Source organism: Lagopus muta, chromosome Z (genome assembly GCF_023343835.1).
Source record: "Lagopus muta isolate bLagMut1 chromosome Z, bLagMut1 primary, whole genome shotgun sequence".
NCBI classification, from domain to species: domain Eukaryota; kingdom Metazoa; phylum Chordata; class Aves; order Galliformes; family Phasianidae; genus Lagopus; species Lagopus muta.
Window position 1 is genome coordinate 19,089,318 of NC_064472.1, and position 17,251 is coordinate 19,106,568.

Here is a 17,251-nt window from a genome sequence, read left to right on the forward strand (position 1 = left end):
AGCACTTAGAGCAATCTTATTGCTCCCTGTGCTGTGTTCAGGGGCAAGTATTATGTGATGCCAGCAGCATCACTCCCAACTGACCCTGGAGACTTGGAATGAATCTTTCCTTCCTACAGAGCAGGTCTGAGTATCAGCAGAGCAGCTGAGACGTGCTACAAGCATGCTCCTATGCTGCCCTTTAGCTGCATCCCATTCATATTGTAGAAGAGAGCTTCATAGGGTGTGCTGTTTCACGTTCAGCACTTAAGGTCATCATAGGGTTTCAATGCCTGGGATACCTCTGTTCAGCTGTAGTCAAGATTGGATCTTGGATAATTTAATGGAAGGTAAGTTAAACTTCAATCTCAGCCCCTGACTATGGATTAATGTACAACAGAAATGCTGCTGTCCTGCTGGAAAATCAAAGAGCTGCTGTGGGACATGCTGGAGAGAAACAGCAGAAGGAAGACATAAGGTCCTTGAAGTTTTGCTGATAAATTTAGATCTTAATTTTAAAAACTGAAAGATAAGATATGAATAAGCTGCTGATTTTGTTTCAAGGCTCTGCTTTTAGATGATAAGGTTTGCATCAAAATGCGAAAATACTTCTTTTAATTGCGTGGGATGAAGTGACACAGCTTCTTTCTAAAAATATAAGAAGAATGTTGATGACAGGAAAAAATACTGAAAGACTGACTTGTTTTAACATCAAAAGTCAAAGCTATAATTCCTGAAAGATAATCCTTCGTTTATTTGAGATTCAGAATTAAACAGAATCATGTTACCTTACATGTCAAAATCAGTATTTTGTTTGTTTTCCTGGTTACAGTTCTCTATGAAATTGATTTAAGGGTAATTTGCTTTGCTTTGACTTATCTTTTTCTCTCTTGTCTTTCTTTTCAGGTCCACTCAAATCAAAACATACTCTTGGGATAATGCCCAGGTTATTTTGGTGGGTAACAAATGTGACATGGAGGATGAGCGGGTAATCTTCACTGAGAGAGGAAAACATTTAGCAGAGCAACTTGGTAAGGAAAAAAAAATGACAAAAGCTTTATGACTGCTTGTAAGAATGTTTGGAGTAATCTCATTAATTGCTATTGTGCTTGTAATGAAGTGTTTACAAAACAATCACTGTACAGAAATACTGCTATACAGCACCTCCTTTTTGTTTCTGCAGGCTGAGGTCTAGGTTATCTGTGATATCACTAAAACATTAATAACATTAGAATATATGTGTCTGGGCATGACCTTATGCAGAACTGTGACGTGTCATCTAAAAGCAGCCATAAGATCAGTGCTGGCTCAGAGGCTGACTTAGATTTAAGACATCTGATAAAACATTACTATGCTGCTCCTTAGATAGGACTAAAATTATCAATTTTGTGATAAAATTATGTATGTGTCTGTATTATATAATATAATATAATATGTCCGGGTAGTTATAGCCATAGGCAGATATATTTTAGTGAAGGGAGATGTAAAAAAAAAAAAAATGGGGAGGATAGGCTATGGAAATATTTTACTCTAAATATCAAATAGACCTCCTGAGAAGCTAAACATGTGGATTGTGGTTTTCACAGCCAATAGTCCCAAACAGAAAGACTTTAATCACCAACTCCCAGTGCAGAACAGGTAGTTCATACAGGTAAATAAGATGACCCTCTGTTTCACAAAGTCTCTTTCTAGGAGGATGTCCCCACAAAAAATTGCAGAACATCATTGCAGAACATTATGGACAAGAGACTGAACATGAGCCAGCAGTGCGCTCTGGCAGCTCGAAAGGCAAATGGGATCCTGGGCTCCATCAGGAGAGGGGTGGCCAGCAGGGACAGGGAGGTGATTGTCCCTCTCTACTCGGCTCTTGTGAGGCCCCATCTGGAGTACTGTGTCCAGGTGTGGAGCCCTCAGTACAAGAAAGACATAGAGATTTTGGAAAGGGTCCAGAGGAGGGCGACTAAGATGATCAGGGGGCTGGAGCACCTCCCCTATGAGGACAGGCTGAGGGAGTTGGGCTTGTTCAGCCTGGAGAAGAGAAGGCTGCGGGGTGACCTCATTGCAGCCTATCAATACCTGAAGGGAACCTACACCCAGGAGGGGAGTAAACTCTTCAAAAGGGCTGACAATAGCAGGACTAGGGGAAATGGATCCAAGTTGAAGGAGGGAAGATTTAGGTTGGATGTTAGGGGGAAGTTCTTTACTAGGAGAGTGGTTAGGCCCTGGAACGGGCTGCCCAGGGAGGTTGTGGATGCCCCGTCCTTGGATGTGTTTAAGGCCAGGTTGGACGGGGTCCTGGGCAACCTGATCTGAATGTGGATGTTTGGTGGCCCTGCTAGGCAGGGGGGTTGGAACTACATGATCCTTGGGGTCCCTTCCAACCCGGGTGATTCTGTGATTCTGTGATTCTGTGATCTCTGTTCTGTCTGGTCCTGCTCAGCAGTGACACTTTTTCATAATGGCAAGTGTTTTGAGGCTGAGACTGGCCACACTGTGACGGAAAGGTCCCTAAAGCATACTATCCAGCCTGCTTTTTCTCCCAGTCTGAGTCTCTCTGGAGAGCATGCACAGCAGTTTTGCAAATCAGACCTTGCCAGTACTGGAGATTAATTTCTGCGCTGTACCAGGCATGAGATTGTTAATATATTTAGATCTGACTGTGGGAAATGAACAGTCTGGCTTCTTCTGGGCAGTGCATGTAACTGATCTCCTATTCACTATTGTGTACTATAAATCCTAGAATTGTTTATCCCACCAAATAACTTCATCAGGATGGCTAGTCTTCATATCATTTCTAATTCATTAAGCATTACATGTGTGTACGCCTCATAGATGTCAATAAAAAAAATTACCAGGCATTAAATAGTCCTTGAAAAGTGACAGAAACAATTTAGCAACACGTTATATCCAGAAAAAATGTCAACATTTTTGAAGAACTGAGATTTTAATACTGTGTGCAATAAAAACAAAATGGTTGCCATAGCATGCTACCGTAACAGTGATACCTTTCTTTACAGAAATCCCTATTGCACTGTATATATATATAAACCTGTTCTTCACTTTGTGAACATTTATAATGTTTGTTCATTCCAGTAGGAACAAGGTAAATGTCTTCAATGGAGAAAACATTACACACACACACACACACACACACAAAAAAAAAAAAAAAAAAAAAAGAGAAAAAGAACAAAGAGATAGATATCAAAACTCATGTTTCAGGTTTTAAAGGATATGCTGACTCCTGAGATTTAGAATTCACTCTTCATTGAAGCAGATTATACTGTAGTCCCGCCTTTATCTACTCTAGGGTTTTCCTTTCTTGGATTCATGTCCTGGGGCTATCTCAAGGGCATGCTTGATAAACTGTATCTTTGATCCAGTATGTCACGTTCTGTACTCAGACTGCACACAAAAATGTTTATATTTTTTCTGTACAGCTGTTATCACTTCTTAAATCTGCCCAATGACTGAGGGAGATGAGGTCAGGGAAAACAGAATGAGTTTCACTGAATTACACAGAAGCATTCTCACCAGTCTGAAGGGCTCTGAGTTGTCCCACATATTTGGGACTTTCTTTTCTTCCTCTATCTGTGACCTGATAACCATTCCTGAAGGCAAGTTTAAAAAATAAAAACAAACAAACAAACAAAAACCTATATATATATATATATATATATATTGTTATCTAGCAAGACTTTTTAAGACTCTGAGCCCTTTGTATGGCGTGGTCCATACTATTAACAACAACCACAATTACAAGCAAGCATAATATATGTAAGTCCTATACAAAGAACAGGCTAGGAAACTGTTCTCAAGTGAGGTTTTATTTTGAACCCTGGTTTATTGAAGTCACCTCAAGAATCGACATGTGCATTTTGGGCCAGGTTTTTAGAAGGTCAACACAAGAAAAGAAAAAGTGGGTGTTTAATGCCCTGGAAAACACAGTTAATGACCTCAATTTCTGTTAGAAAATTGGACCTCTTTGTGGTTGCTGAGCTCCATGAAAAGTGTGACCTTCAATTGTATTAAAGAGGTATAATCAATCATTTCTTTAACTATCAGTCAGTACTGGCTTATTTCTTAAGTGTAACTCTCAAACTGATGCTAGGTCTCAGTAACCTGCTACTGCCTGGCAAAACTAGCCTCATATCTCTATCCAGACAGCTCCCTTGCAGTAATGGGAGTTCAGAAGAGATACAGGGAATTAACAAAACTGAATTTCTAAGAATTGTCTAAGAATTGAAGATAAATTTTCTAATCAAATCTGCCCTTGAAGGAAAATGAACAGAATGTTGGTGACAAAAAAAATTTGTCTTATTTTCATTTACATATTTTACTGCTTTTTGTTAATGAAATATAGTCATTACTGGACTCTGTCACCAAAGGTCATAGCTTCAAGCTGCTGACAACATACTGGACTCTGTCACCAAAGGTCATAGCTTCAAGCTGCTGACAACATCATCTATGGTAATGGCCAGACGTAGGTGCACTGGGAAGGGGCTTTTATAAAAGGGCAAGCAGTCAACACCTATGTGCTTGAAGTATTTTAGTGAGAAAAGTTTGAAATTTTCTTGAAAACCTTGTGAATGTACGCACATTTACCAGCTGCAGTATTCACACAGCTTTTCTGAAAATTGATCTCATGCATCTCAGCTGAGTTCAAAGCTTCATACCTTCATAAAAGGTTCATAAAAGTTTATTGACACTTGTGAGAACAGAAATGAAAAGAATGACTCACAGGTGGCACGATTTTCTTGGTTCTTTTTATTTGTAATCAGTAAGATATATTGTGATCTACATTCTGGCAAAGGTTTAGCAAGCAGAGTTGTGTGCAGAGCTTTGAATAGACACTGAGTAGCTGCACATACAAATGAATGATTGCATATGTAGTTCAACATACAGTTTCTCCATTTACTTATGCCTCATTGCTATGCCTGCAGAGTGGGTAGATAATTTTGTATGTATGTGTTCTTGCCTGTGGTTATGTGTTTGCTTCTATACAATTCATACTTGCTATATGTATGTTACAAATTATTTAAACATTCATTAGCATTTTAAACATTCATTAGCTTTTAATTAGAAGTCCTGCCATTAGAATGCACATTATATCCTCAAGGCCACAGCTCCTAAGATTGATGCAGAAGTGCAGACCAACCTGCCCAAGCCATGTTGTGCTCATGAAGCACAAGACAGTAGGGAAATATTTCACAGCCTGCCCCAAATGTCTGTCCATCTTGATCCTCTTGGTCCTATCCCAGCTTTTTGGTTTAGGCTGGTTAAGTATTTGGGAAATAAAAATATTGTATGCTAGAAACATTGTCTACAAGGGACCCCTGTTAATTACCTGGTGTGATATCCTGCTAAAATACAGTTCAGGCTGTGAGCTCTATTGAACAGCTTTCGAGAAAGCATTATTTCAAGCAATTTTTTTGTGCCTCCGTGTTTCTTTATTGCTGACACCCAGGGCCCTCATGGCTTGGGCAGCCAGTACTTCTGACCATGCCCTGGAGTGCACTTGCCCGCTTTGTAAATGTATCCTGGCACAGTCTCCCCCAGAAGCCACCAAACATTGTAAGAAAACAAAATGAAATCGGTCCTTTCTAGGTGAGATCTTGCATTTCCTTCTGAAAGGGCAGGCTGAAGCCATTCCTCATTGAATTCAGTGTGCCTCCACAGACTGTGCTTGTCACTTACAAAAATTTAATCCCTTAGATTTAACTAAAGTCAAAAATGTTGACTTCTAAACACACTGTCTTGCAAATTTTTTTTCCTCCTTTTTTCATTCATTCTTCTGTCATGTCATCTGACCTATTTATTCCTTCTTGTCTTTATTTTCATATTTTCATCCTTTTCTTTCTTTGCTCTTCTTGATTCCCACTAGTTTAAAAATAAACCCTACAAAAAAAAAAAAAAAAAAAAAAAAAACAGAGAATTTCTCATTTCAAGCCAAACTCAGCCCACCTTACCTCTTTTTATTTTCATATTGATCTTGGCGTGGGCATGAGGAGTGCAAGAGACCTGATTTGAATGTAATTGGATTTCTTCTATTTAAATTCATTTAGAATCCCAGAAAAAACAAAAGCAGAGCACTTGTCAGTGCTTTATTCTTACATGGTCTGTAACTCAGCATCCAGCCTTTCTGTGTGATCCTACCAAGCCTGCAAGACCAAGTCCACTGCTGAGAGGTGGCAGGGACATGATCTATTTTGAATCCTCACAGCAAGAGCACAAGCCACTGGGTCTTGTGTTAGGACTGGGGTGGACCTCTACTTGCTGTGACCACTGAGTATCAGCACTATTAGGCAGATGTGATTTAGGCAGAAGGAAGGATAGCTATGAAGGAAATGCAACTGAAAAGGCATTTTTAGGACTATAATTTTGGAATGTAAATTGGGAGTCAAGTAGGACTTGAAACCTCATCACGTGGCTTAGTATACTGACAAGTTCTCTTTTGCCTCTGTGGCTGGCTGGAAGCTGGTTACAGAAGGCAGGGTCACTGACAGCTTCAAGGACCTCAGTGGACATACGGTCTTGCCCAACTTTGTATTAAAAATGAAAATAATTGGGTTATGCAGGAATATGCCTCTTTCATATTTCCCCCCTTCACTGTTTTTTAGCTCTTTGTAAAAGGCAAATGTTAGTGCCAGAAGGAGACAGACTGACAGCACTGAAAACCTCCAGTCTTCTGTTAAGTTACAGTACACAAGGAGCACTAGCAGAGCAATTAAAAGCTCAAAAGCACCTGTCCCAGGATGTTTTTCTACAGAGAGAAAATGCCAACCTCATTTTCCTTTACGAGACTCCATGATGTATTTCAGGAGAGTTAATGACAAAGAGAAGCAAGATATTATGTTTGCTCACCAAAAGTCAATCAAGTCAACAATCAAACAAAAAAAAATATTTGCTACAAATTTACTTTAGTCATCCTTTAGCTTATTTATTTATTTAATTTTTTTGTTTGGCCACCTTAAAGGATGAGCAAATGCCACAGCATTTCTGTTAACAATGCTTATAGTGGTTCTAATCAGAATTATGCTAAAGCACTGATAATTGCTGAAATGGAAATAACAAAGTCCAGTTTGGGGCTTAATACTGTTTTAATACTTTTCTTAACATAGTCTAGCCCACAGTCTTGTTTGGAGAGCACAGGTCCCATCCACTAGGCCTGCAAAGCAGAGCACAATGTAGGCAGGTCTTTTAGATAACTTGCAGTTGCAGGCAATGTTTTGAAGAAAAGTGGTGATCATTTTCTTTCAGTTTGGTTCCCCAGAAGAGATGACATTTACAATGATGCCACATACACCTGTCTCTTTGTGTTGCTATTTGAGAGAGGGCTAGAAGTTTCTAAGACCTGTGTGGTTCTGAGCAAGCAGACAGCTGAGCAGTTGGCTTGACTCACAGCCTACACTATGAATGCAAAACTTATTAGGTACTATTCTCAGCAGGATTGAAGATGTGCCTGCCAGTGCCCCTTAGAACTGACCACAGGATGCAGATCCAGGAAAACTAGGCATTGGCTCCTGTACTTTATGCACTATGACTTCATTAAATGACTAATTCCCACAGTTTCCTGGGCTTTGCCAATTGTACACCACTGTGTTACAAAGGAAGCAGCTTCCTGCAGGCAGTTCTTGCTCAGACATTGCACTGTCACACTGCTCCTCAGAGTACTAGGTTGAACTGGAAAGAGCAGTACTAAAGAGCACAGTTCAACCTTGCTTAGAAGGAAGGATAGCTATAAGGGAAATGCAGCCTTGAAGATATCTGTTAAACATAGCACAACATCAGGGAGGATAAATAAAACTGTCTTCGTTATGGACAGACACTCTGAAACCAGAAGGTCTTTCTGATCAACTGGTAAAACATTACCATAACTCTTATCTGTGTTGTGGCTAAAGTTTGCTAGTTAGCCTCTCCTCTTGATGTCACATTTTTTCAGGAATATGAGAGTATGCACAATGTTCTTTCTTTTGCATGAAGATCTTCTTTTTCTTCCTCATTTTTTGAAAGCAGGCATAAACAAGTGCTAATGAGAGATGATGAAGGAGCCTCTGCAGAGCCAGTACACATACAAGGCAAAGAGAGAACAAAATAAATTAGACTGTTCATGTGCTTCAGACGTGCTAATGAAACTATTCTATGTGTACTACAGATCACCAGGATTGCAACAGCAGCATACCAGTGTGCTGGTCAGCCACTATTTCTGCAGCATGCCAGCTGCCTCTGAGTCAGTGCTAGGGGGTAAAGAGTATAAAGGGAAGAGACAGAGTCGTGGAAGGACAGCAGAGTGAGTGAAACAACAGAAAAGGGATTTAAAAGATGTACCCTCATTCATCTTCCACACGTAATGTTCATATGCTCAGAAGGTGCTTTGATATTTTGTATTTTCTCATTTTCATTTCCATTCTGCCTAGCGTACCTATGTACGACTTGGGCTTTTTCAATCTTCCCTGTAACATGCTTTGCCTGATCTCATCCAGTTCTACAGTACAGATCGTCATGGGTGGTAGGACCACAGCGTTCTTTGAGCTCTGCTGCCCTCAGCATTGCCATGGAGTTGCCTCACTTCAGTTTCACGATCACACAAAAAGCTTTTCTTCTCAGTTAATAATAAGCAGTAAAAAAAATCCTGAAGACAGTACTAAAAGGCATATAGATCCGAGGGCATCATGCACCAGCATTATAGGAACTCACAGTCTCTAAGCATTTGCTTAGAAACAGTAAAGCATTTGCAAAATGAGTCAGGAAGAGAGCAGAGATCACCAGGAAAAAACTCTGCAAACTATTCCAGAACAAAATGGAAAACAATCGCAAGTAAGGAGTTCTTACATGATGTATTTTTTCACACTCTCTGCTAGAAAAATACCCCCTATCTTGCTGAAACTGTTCCACAGACATTCATGGATAGAACTTCTGTTAAAAAGAAATAAATAAAGTCTCTTGCATAAGGTAATACACGCATGGGGAATTTAATTGCTTGCACAGTATGGTCAGGAAACTGTTGCAAGAATCCTAGAATAACGTAGGTTGGAAAAGACCCTTTAGATCAGCTAGTCCAACCATCCTCCTAATACTATCAAGTCCACCACTAAAATATTTTCCAGAGTTTCACTTCCAGAGGTCTTGAATGCCTCCATGGATGGCAAGTCCACTGCATCCCTGCGCAGACTATTGTAATGTCTTAGAAGCCTTTTTGTGAATAAATTCTTCTTGATATTCAACCTAAATCTTCCTTAGATCTATTTGAGGCCATTTCATGTTCTGTCACTTCTCACTTGAGAGAAAGACCAACACCCACCTTGCTATAGCCTCCCTTCTGGTAGCTGTGGAGAGCGGTGAGGTCTCCCCTCCTTTTCACCAGACCAGACAACTACAGTTCCCTCAGCTGCCGCTCATAGTTGCTTTCCAGTCCCTTTGATAGTTCTGTTGCTCTTCTCTGAATGGGTTCCTGCACCTCTACATACTACTTGTAGTGTGAAGCCCAGAGCAGGACACACTACTTGAGATACATTCTGTATCACACGGCTGAGGACAGAAGAACAATCACTTTTCAAGGCCTGCTGACCACACGATTTCTGATACAGGTCAGGAGACCACTGGCCTTCTTGGGCAGCTGGCTGCACAGCTGGCTCCTGTTCAGCCAGCTGTCAACTAGCACTACCAGGTCATTTTCTGCTGGGCAACATTCCAGCCAAACTTCCCTAAGCCTACACCACCACTATGCAAGTGCTGCACTCAGCATTTAGCTTTCGCTTAGAGAGCTGGATGCATCCCATCCATACAGCCTAGTCAGATTCCTCTGCAGATCCTTCCTAACCTCAAGCAGATCAGTGTTCTTCCCTAAGTTGGTGTTATCTGCAAACTTAGTGAGTGGGGACTGATTCATCCAGATCACTGATAAAGATATTAAAGAAAACTGGCCCCAGTCCTGAGCCATACAGGAATTTCTGCAGCGGTGTTAGATGAGTCTCTCTGAACTGTTGTTCTGATGAGTTCTTGTAATTCAGCTGGTCCTAAGGCTGCTCTCCAATACATGCCAATAAGTTGAAAGTGATTATTTTAAAATGTACACTAAACATCTTTTAACTGACTACAAAAGACTGTTCTGTGTGACCCTTTCTGCATCTGCAAGCACAGTTTTCACAGAACATCTACAATTACCTTACCTGTGTGCGACTGAATCCATTCTACAGCAGGAAATATTTATGAGGGGCCTACTGGATTGTCCATTTTCACCATTCAGAGTAGTTATCAACATATATAAACATAGAAATAGTGGCTATCAACTGGTCTGTATGCAGGGTTGCTTGAAGGAACCAGCTCCTGAGTGACTGAAATTTGTATCCATACACATCAGATACAGAATAAGTTCAGTACTTTGTTGTGGATACAGGTGGGAATTCAGTCACCTTTTCATAAGTCAGAACATTGTCTCAAGTCTGTGCATCATCTCATCTTTGCATGGTCAAGTTGGGAAGGTTCTGAATCACAAAGGAAATGAAAAAGTAGACAGAGGCTATGTATACACAGGCATTGCCTCATACCCAACCGTACCGCTACTGTAACTATAATTTTCTTCTTGTAACAAAACCATAACTCAATTCCACAGATTTCTCCACAGCTGATGTGTTTTTCTTTGAATAAATATTAAATATATTTGTGCTTGAACATGCCATAAGTCCCTATATTACTCTGAAAAAGAGGGTTTCCACTCTTCAGTGTAATGCAGAGCACCCTCACTGTGGTAGTGGACCTGTTGTCTTCATCATCTCTCTGTTACAGTATTTTCTGACATCAATCTCCTGTGTGATCTTTGTGACTCTTTTCCTTCCAATTTCTGTTTCCAATGCCCAGATCACTTGTCTAGCTGCATCACCTGCCATTTTATGATCATCTCTTGTGCCAGCTATTCTGTGTTACTACCTTTAAAAACCGCTCAGCTTAAAGATTCATTCTTTCTGTCATTTCAGAGGCCTTGGTGTTGCAGTTCTCAGGCATCCTCTAATTGTCCGTCAGCCTTTCTGCCCTATTGTCCTGCCTGTATACTTCTCTCTCCTCTTTCAGTTTACATTGCATCAAATAGTGAGGGCATACTGCTTATGCTATCTCTTTTCCACACGTCAGATCACTGTTACTCATACAGTAAAGTGTAGGTTTTTTTTCTGCTTGAAAGGTGTTGGAGCTGGCAGGGAATGTAATAAATATCAAAGCAACACCCTTGCTGGGGGTTACACAGATTACAAGGCATTTTTCCCCTCTTTTCATTTCATACTCAGTTTCATCTCTTTCTATTTATTTGAAAAGAGGAGAAACATGCAATGGGCACAAATTCTGACACATTACCCATGAGACCATGGGATGTGATGGAGCTGGTTGATGATCAGGAGAGAGAGCTGTTATCTTGGCAGTAATAATGATATTCTGTCACAGCTGTGGCTTATTTGTACTGTAAATATAATGTGATGGTCCCAGAAGCCAAGGTTCAAGACCCCAGATTTCATGCCATTTTATTGAAGTTATGCCCATGGTCCAGATTCAGCTTGCACAAGCACAGCAAGCACCTTCCCTGACCAAGACAGGTCAGGTTGCTCTCACAGTCTGAGTGAAATAATGGCCTGCAGTCATCCTCTGGGATTGTAGCACATATATATCTTTGAAATCAAATCAAACCTCATAAGAACAGCTACTCTCCTCCTGCTTCCTGTGCAGCAGATGGCAGCAGCTGTGGGAAGATCTGACTGCACTGTTCCATCACAGAGCCACAGCCATGTTTTGACACAGAGCAGTGGAAATGTGGAAGACCTCCTTTTCACCAAGCAGCTCCCAATAAATCTGAACAGTTTTCTCCTGCATGGAACGCCATAGAAGCACTGAAGCCATCAGCAAATAAGGCTACACTGGCTTTCCACATTTTTCTTCTACATTAGAAGAAGGTTGCTAATCTATAGCAACCAAACAATTGATTTGAGACTTAGATTAAAATCACCTCCCAGTATATGATTTCCATAACTGGTCTTTTATCACAATTTTCCTGCATTCAAGAGAAATGTGGGAAAGAAAATTTTTCAAGCTAATGTGCTTGGAAAAAAGCTCATGTTTGTGAGATTATATTTCTTGCTGATATTACCATTACATGACTAAATCCTTTTATGATGTTTGTATGTGCAAGAGTTTGTTATTTAAACTACCTATGAGCACCAACATTGGCCTGCATTTAGCTCCTATACATCTAAGTAATTTAACTTTCTGACTTCTTAGCACAAGGCACTTAACATAAATTAAAAATATGAAGAATGCTCAGAACACAGAGTTAACTTTTTGTATTGGCTATTTGCACATACTGGGTTATCATGCCAAGCTGGATATAACTACCTGCTTTATCTCTAGGTATGCGAAAACTACATGCCAAGCGGTTATAGGACTGTGCACATATGCACTATATCCTGTTCAGATACTATCTGAGCAGTTCAATTTTAGTTTCAAATAGCCTTTGGAAATAGAAGATTAGCTTGACACAACAAAAATAATAAATCTGTTTCTTGCATTTCTCTCAGGAGTTGAAGTGACTGATATTTCCTGATTAAACATTAAGCAGTAGGGGCACACTGCTTTTCAGCATTGATTAAAAAGAATCAAAATAGATGTACAAAAGTGAAGTAACTTCTGTAAGATTACTAGTGGAATAGATGTTTTGTAAACTCTCTTATTACTGAAACCTTGAGCAATGGAAAGACAGAAGTAGAAACTATTAAATTTCTAAGAAACCCTCAAGTCAGCAATGAGACAAATATGAGAAAAATATGTAACATAGTCCGCAAGTGGGAAGAAAGAGGCATAGTAAACTAATAAGCAAGCAAACAAACAAACAGAAAAAAGGAATTGGAGAGAAAGAATAGAGAAGACCTGACATTTCTATCAGAAACTTCCTGTATTGCAGGCAGAACAGCAAATTGCAAACCTGGCAGGGAACAGACATGGGAAATAAGACATGGGACAAACCAGGGCAGAAAAGGGAGCTTAGGAAAGCTAGTTCTGCTCCATATAGGCTCCTGTATTAACAGTAGTTCTCATTGCCTTCGAGGTAATCATTGGGAATGGACTGATAAAAAGTCTTTCTCCATAAATGAATTAAAAGAAAAAACAGTGTTTGTTTATTGGTTATATGTGGTGGTCCAGTTTTTCACAGAATCACAGAATGACCAGGGTTGGAAGGAAACTCCAGGATCGTGAATCTCCAAGCCCCTTGCCACATGCAGGGCCACCAGCCTCCCCATTTAATACCAGACCAGCCTGTCCAGGGCCCCATCCAATCTGGCCTTAAACACCACCAGGGACAGGCCATCCACATCATCTCTGGGCAGCCTGTTCCAGCACCTCACCACTCTCTCTGCAGGCAACCTCCCCCTGACATCCAACCTAAATCTTCTCTCCCTCAACTTAAAACCACTTCCCCTTGTCCTGCAGTTATCAACCCTTTCAAAGAGTTGACTCCCCTCCTGTTTATAGGCTGCCTTTAGGTACTGAAAGGCTGCAATAGGTCACCCCACAGCCTTCTCTTCTCCAGGCTGAACAAGCCCAGCTCCCTCAGCCTGTCTTTGCAGTGTAGGTGTTCCAGTCCCCTGATCCCCTGATCATCTTTGTGGCTCTCCTCTGGACCCTCTCCAACATATCTCTATCTTTCTTGTACTGGGGGCTCCAGACATGGACACAGATTTTTCCCCACAGATTTACCTACAAGGAGACAAACTGCAGAAAGCTTTCCTTGCCTTGTTTGCTTTTTTACCTGCTTGTTTCCAAATATAATTGTCTATTTTGGCATGAGGTTAATGAAATGATGCAAATGGCTTTTTCCAGCTGAATAATGCTCAGAGAAGCATAATAGCTAGAGATACAGCAGTAGATTATACCTTCACAATGGCTGAATATATAGGGCATTTCTAGTTTAATAGGATTCTCAAATTGGTGTCAGTTTTTATATGAAACTGTTTCAAAGTATAATCTGTTTAAGGGAATGTATTTGGTCTAGTCTGTATTTTATCTGACTTGTTATGAAGCAAATGACACTAATGTAGTTGCCCTGATTGTGTTATAATTTTAACTGCTTTTGCAATATCACTCATTTATGTGTGTGCTCTCACATATTTACTTTCTGTTTATCGCACACACATCTGTGCTGAGAAGTCTGTACACTGCTTGGAGATTCTCAAATATGTATCAAACATACACGTGTTGTTTATTTTCTTAGGTTTTGAATTTTTTGAAACAAGTGCCAAGGACAACATTAATGTCAAGCAGACATTTGAGCGACTTGTGGATATCATCTGTGACAAAATGTCCGAAAGTCTGGAGACAGATCCCAACATCACTGCTGGCAAGCAGAACACACGACTAAAGGACAGCCCTCCACCACAGCAACCCAACTGTGGCTGTTAATGCGGCTACCAGCAAAGGCAGCTCCAGCGCATTCTGTTGCCAACAGAGTATTTATGAATGGTCTATATGCCTTTATTTATACTGTCTTAGTAATTTATTTGGGAGAAAAATCTTTTATTCTACATTAGCATCTAGTTGAGTATACGTACGAAGATGGGGATATTAATAGTTTGAAAGAGTAATCTGTTTTTTAGCTTCTGGCTCTTGCATGCAGGATGGCTATTAGTTTCTCTTTTCTTTTTACTGTTTCTCATTATACTTACTTCAGCTAGTGCCATGTGACTTGCATCATCGGTTTCAAATTTTGTAGTTGAATACTTAGGGCAGCAGCCAAGGTATTTTATATTTTCTCCTGACCAAAAATGTATTTAGAAATATTACTTTAAAGAGCCAATCAGTCATTCTGTCTAGATCATTTATAAGGAACACTTCCTTGAGCATACTGCCTGAGTAAGTCTGGGCTCAGTATGTTACACATCATGTGCTTGGAAACTGTAGAAGTTAGAAGGAGCAGACCTCCAGCCTTCCTGGACCTCAAGCTACCTGCCATTCCTTTGAGATTCCAACTGGATATGGGTATGGGTGTTCAGTGCAGATTCTCAGAGATATTAGATACTTCATCCTGGCTAAGTAGCTACTATGCTTACATTTTTGTTTGTTAAGCTCCTTTTGAAACTTTACTCATTTTCTCATTCCAACATGCAGATACCCTGGTAGTTTCTGCCCTAGCAGAAGAGGTCTGACCAGCTCTTTTTTCTTTCCACCGGTGTTAGATATTGAACACTGTTCAGATATTATCCCTAAGAAAGCCAAATCCATCACAATCAGTTGTTCATAGCCAAAAACTGTCTTGTCCCATTGCTGTCAAACCTGCATGCTTAAGCTTTCAGGAGCTGTATGTCCCATTCAGTCACTGGGACAGCCATCACCATACTGGTTACTAATTTCACTCAGACCTAATGTAGATGTGTTGCTGATGTCAATGAGCTTTAGTTTGACCTCATTTTTTCTTTGATGAGGAAATATTTTTCATCAGGACTATCACAGATTGGCAATATTTTGAAAATAACTTTAGGAATAATAAGAAATAGTTATCATTTCCTAAGTTAAAATGAATGTATCTCTAAAATCAGGAAAAGCTGTGAAGTACACAGACACACACACAAAAAGGCATAATAAAGTACAACAAACAAATTCTGTTTCAATCAATTTAATAAAAATAGTCATATTCTAAAGTTTTAAAATGGTAATTGGTGGTACATCTATGTCCAGTACGTAGTGCTTCATGCAACACCTTTATTTCTGTCACAGTGACATTTTTAAGCTAAACTGCATTATTGTGGAATTAACTGTTTTATTGTTCCTAGCAGACGGGCTTTAAGACAAGACTGACGTTTCCCTAACTGTCTGCAATAAAAAAAATAAAAATAAAAATAAAAAAATAGGAAGACAAATTAGAAAATGAAAGTAACAGAAGGTACTGGAAATCCCTCTGTACACACTCCTGTTTTCAAAAGTTATTCATATAAACTCCTGAAAGACACTGAGGAAAATGGACACTTGGTTGTTTTTTCTCTTTCTTTTTGTTTGTTTTGTGTTGTGGTTTTTTTTTTTGTTGTTGTTGTTTTGTTTTGTTTTGTTTTTTTAACTGGTTAAATAACTGATATTAACTTCTACATGGTGAAAACGACTTTCAAGCAAGGCATATAGAGACACACGCAAAACGGAATGGCCACCAGGGGGCAACATTGGCTGCCTAACTTAAATGATCTGTCTTCATTTTAGGATTTTAGAACTTACGTCCTCTTAACAAGCTTCTTTAAACACCTATTTTCCTAGTAGACATGGAGGCTGAACTTTTACTTGCTGAATTTCATTTCCTCTGTGGAGCTGATGAGCAGTCAGGCAGAAGAGGCACGTGTTACACATACCATAAACCAGCCTCCTACAGAGCAGTACTTTTCTCTCCCGTGTCTAAGGCAGCATGTTGGCAACTGTGCTGGGGAACTTTCAGTGACACCTTTTCACCCACTGGGTACTGGCTGCTTAGATAAAAGAAGTGATAGGACACCAAGGGTGCTTTACATGAGGTGGTGGCCAGTTTCCTTCCTCGTGCTTGTTATGTTCATTTATATATACTGGAGAAAAGTGAGCAGAACATCCTTGAGACAGCAATCAACAGCAGCCCTCATTTATTTAGAAAAGCTTTAAGTTGTATTATATGCCTGAGACATTACATCCTCAGGCGAGGTAAAGTGAGTGGAGAATATCAACACAAAAGAGCTTGGGCATGTTCTGGATCATGCAGCACTGCTACAAGTGCAAATATTCACCTTTGCTCAGTGACAAGTAAAACCTCTAGCCTCTGACATACTTGATCTTCTGTATGGGATGGGGAGGTTGGGGGAAGCAGCTGCCAGAGTAACACTGACTGACTGCCACATGTTACGAGAAAGGGCTCACCTGAAGCAGAAATGCAGGGCCTAACGACTACGTAAGAACACCTAGGTTCTTTGTATTGATGTTGCCATAGAATTCAGAATTATTCAGATTAACTTTTAATGTGTTCACATCAAATCCTTGGAGGCTTTCAAGACAAAACTAGATAAAATCCTGAGCCATCTGCTTTGACCTCTCAGCTGACACTGCTTTGAGGAGGCTGGGCTGGGACCTGCTTATGTCCCATCCAACCAGATTTATCTTACCATCCCTTCCTCTGAAATTTGACATTTCTGGATGTTCAAGGAGAATTTTTCTCAACAGTCAGGTTTACCTACTGTTGGAAAAACAAGTTTTGATTTTCCAACCAGTGGAATAGGTTGGCTTTTGAAGCCATGTT

General features: G+C 40.1%; 1 protein-coding gene across 1 annotated transcript in view; it reads left to right on the plus strand.

Moving 5' to 3' along the window:
- RAB3C (RAB3C, member RAS oncogene family) overlaps nt 1-15,854 on the plus strand; it is a 128,304-nt gene extending 112,450 nt beyond the window's left edge. Inside the window, exons 4-5 of the mRNA XM_048931471.1 lie at nt 886-1,010; nt 14,225-15,854. Of these exons, the coding sequence (XP_048787428.1) occupies nt 886-1,010; nt 14,225-14,412 (313 nt within the window). The 3' untranslated portion in view covers nt 14,413-15,854. The remainder of the gene's footprint in view (nt 1-885; nt 1,011-14,224) is intronic.
- Nucleotides 15,855-17,251: the final 1,397 nt, after the last annotated feature.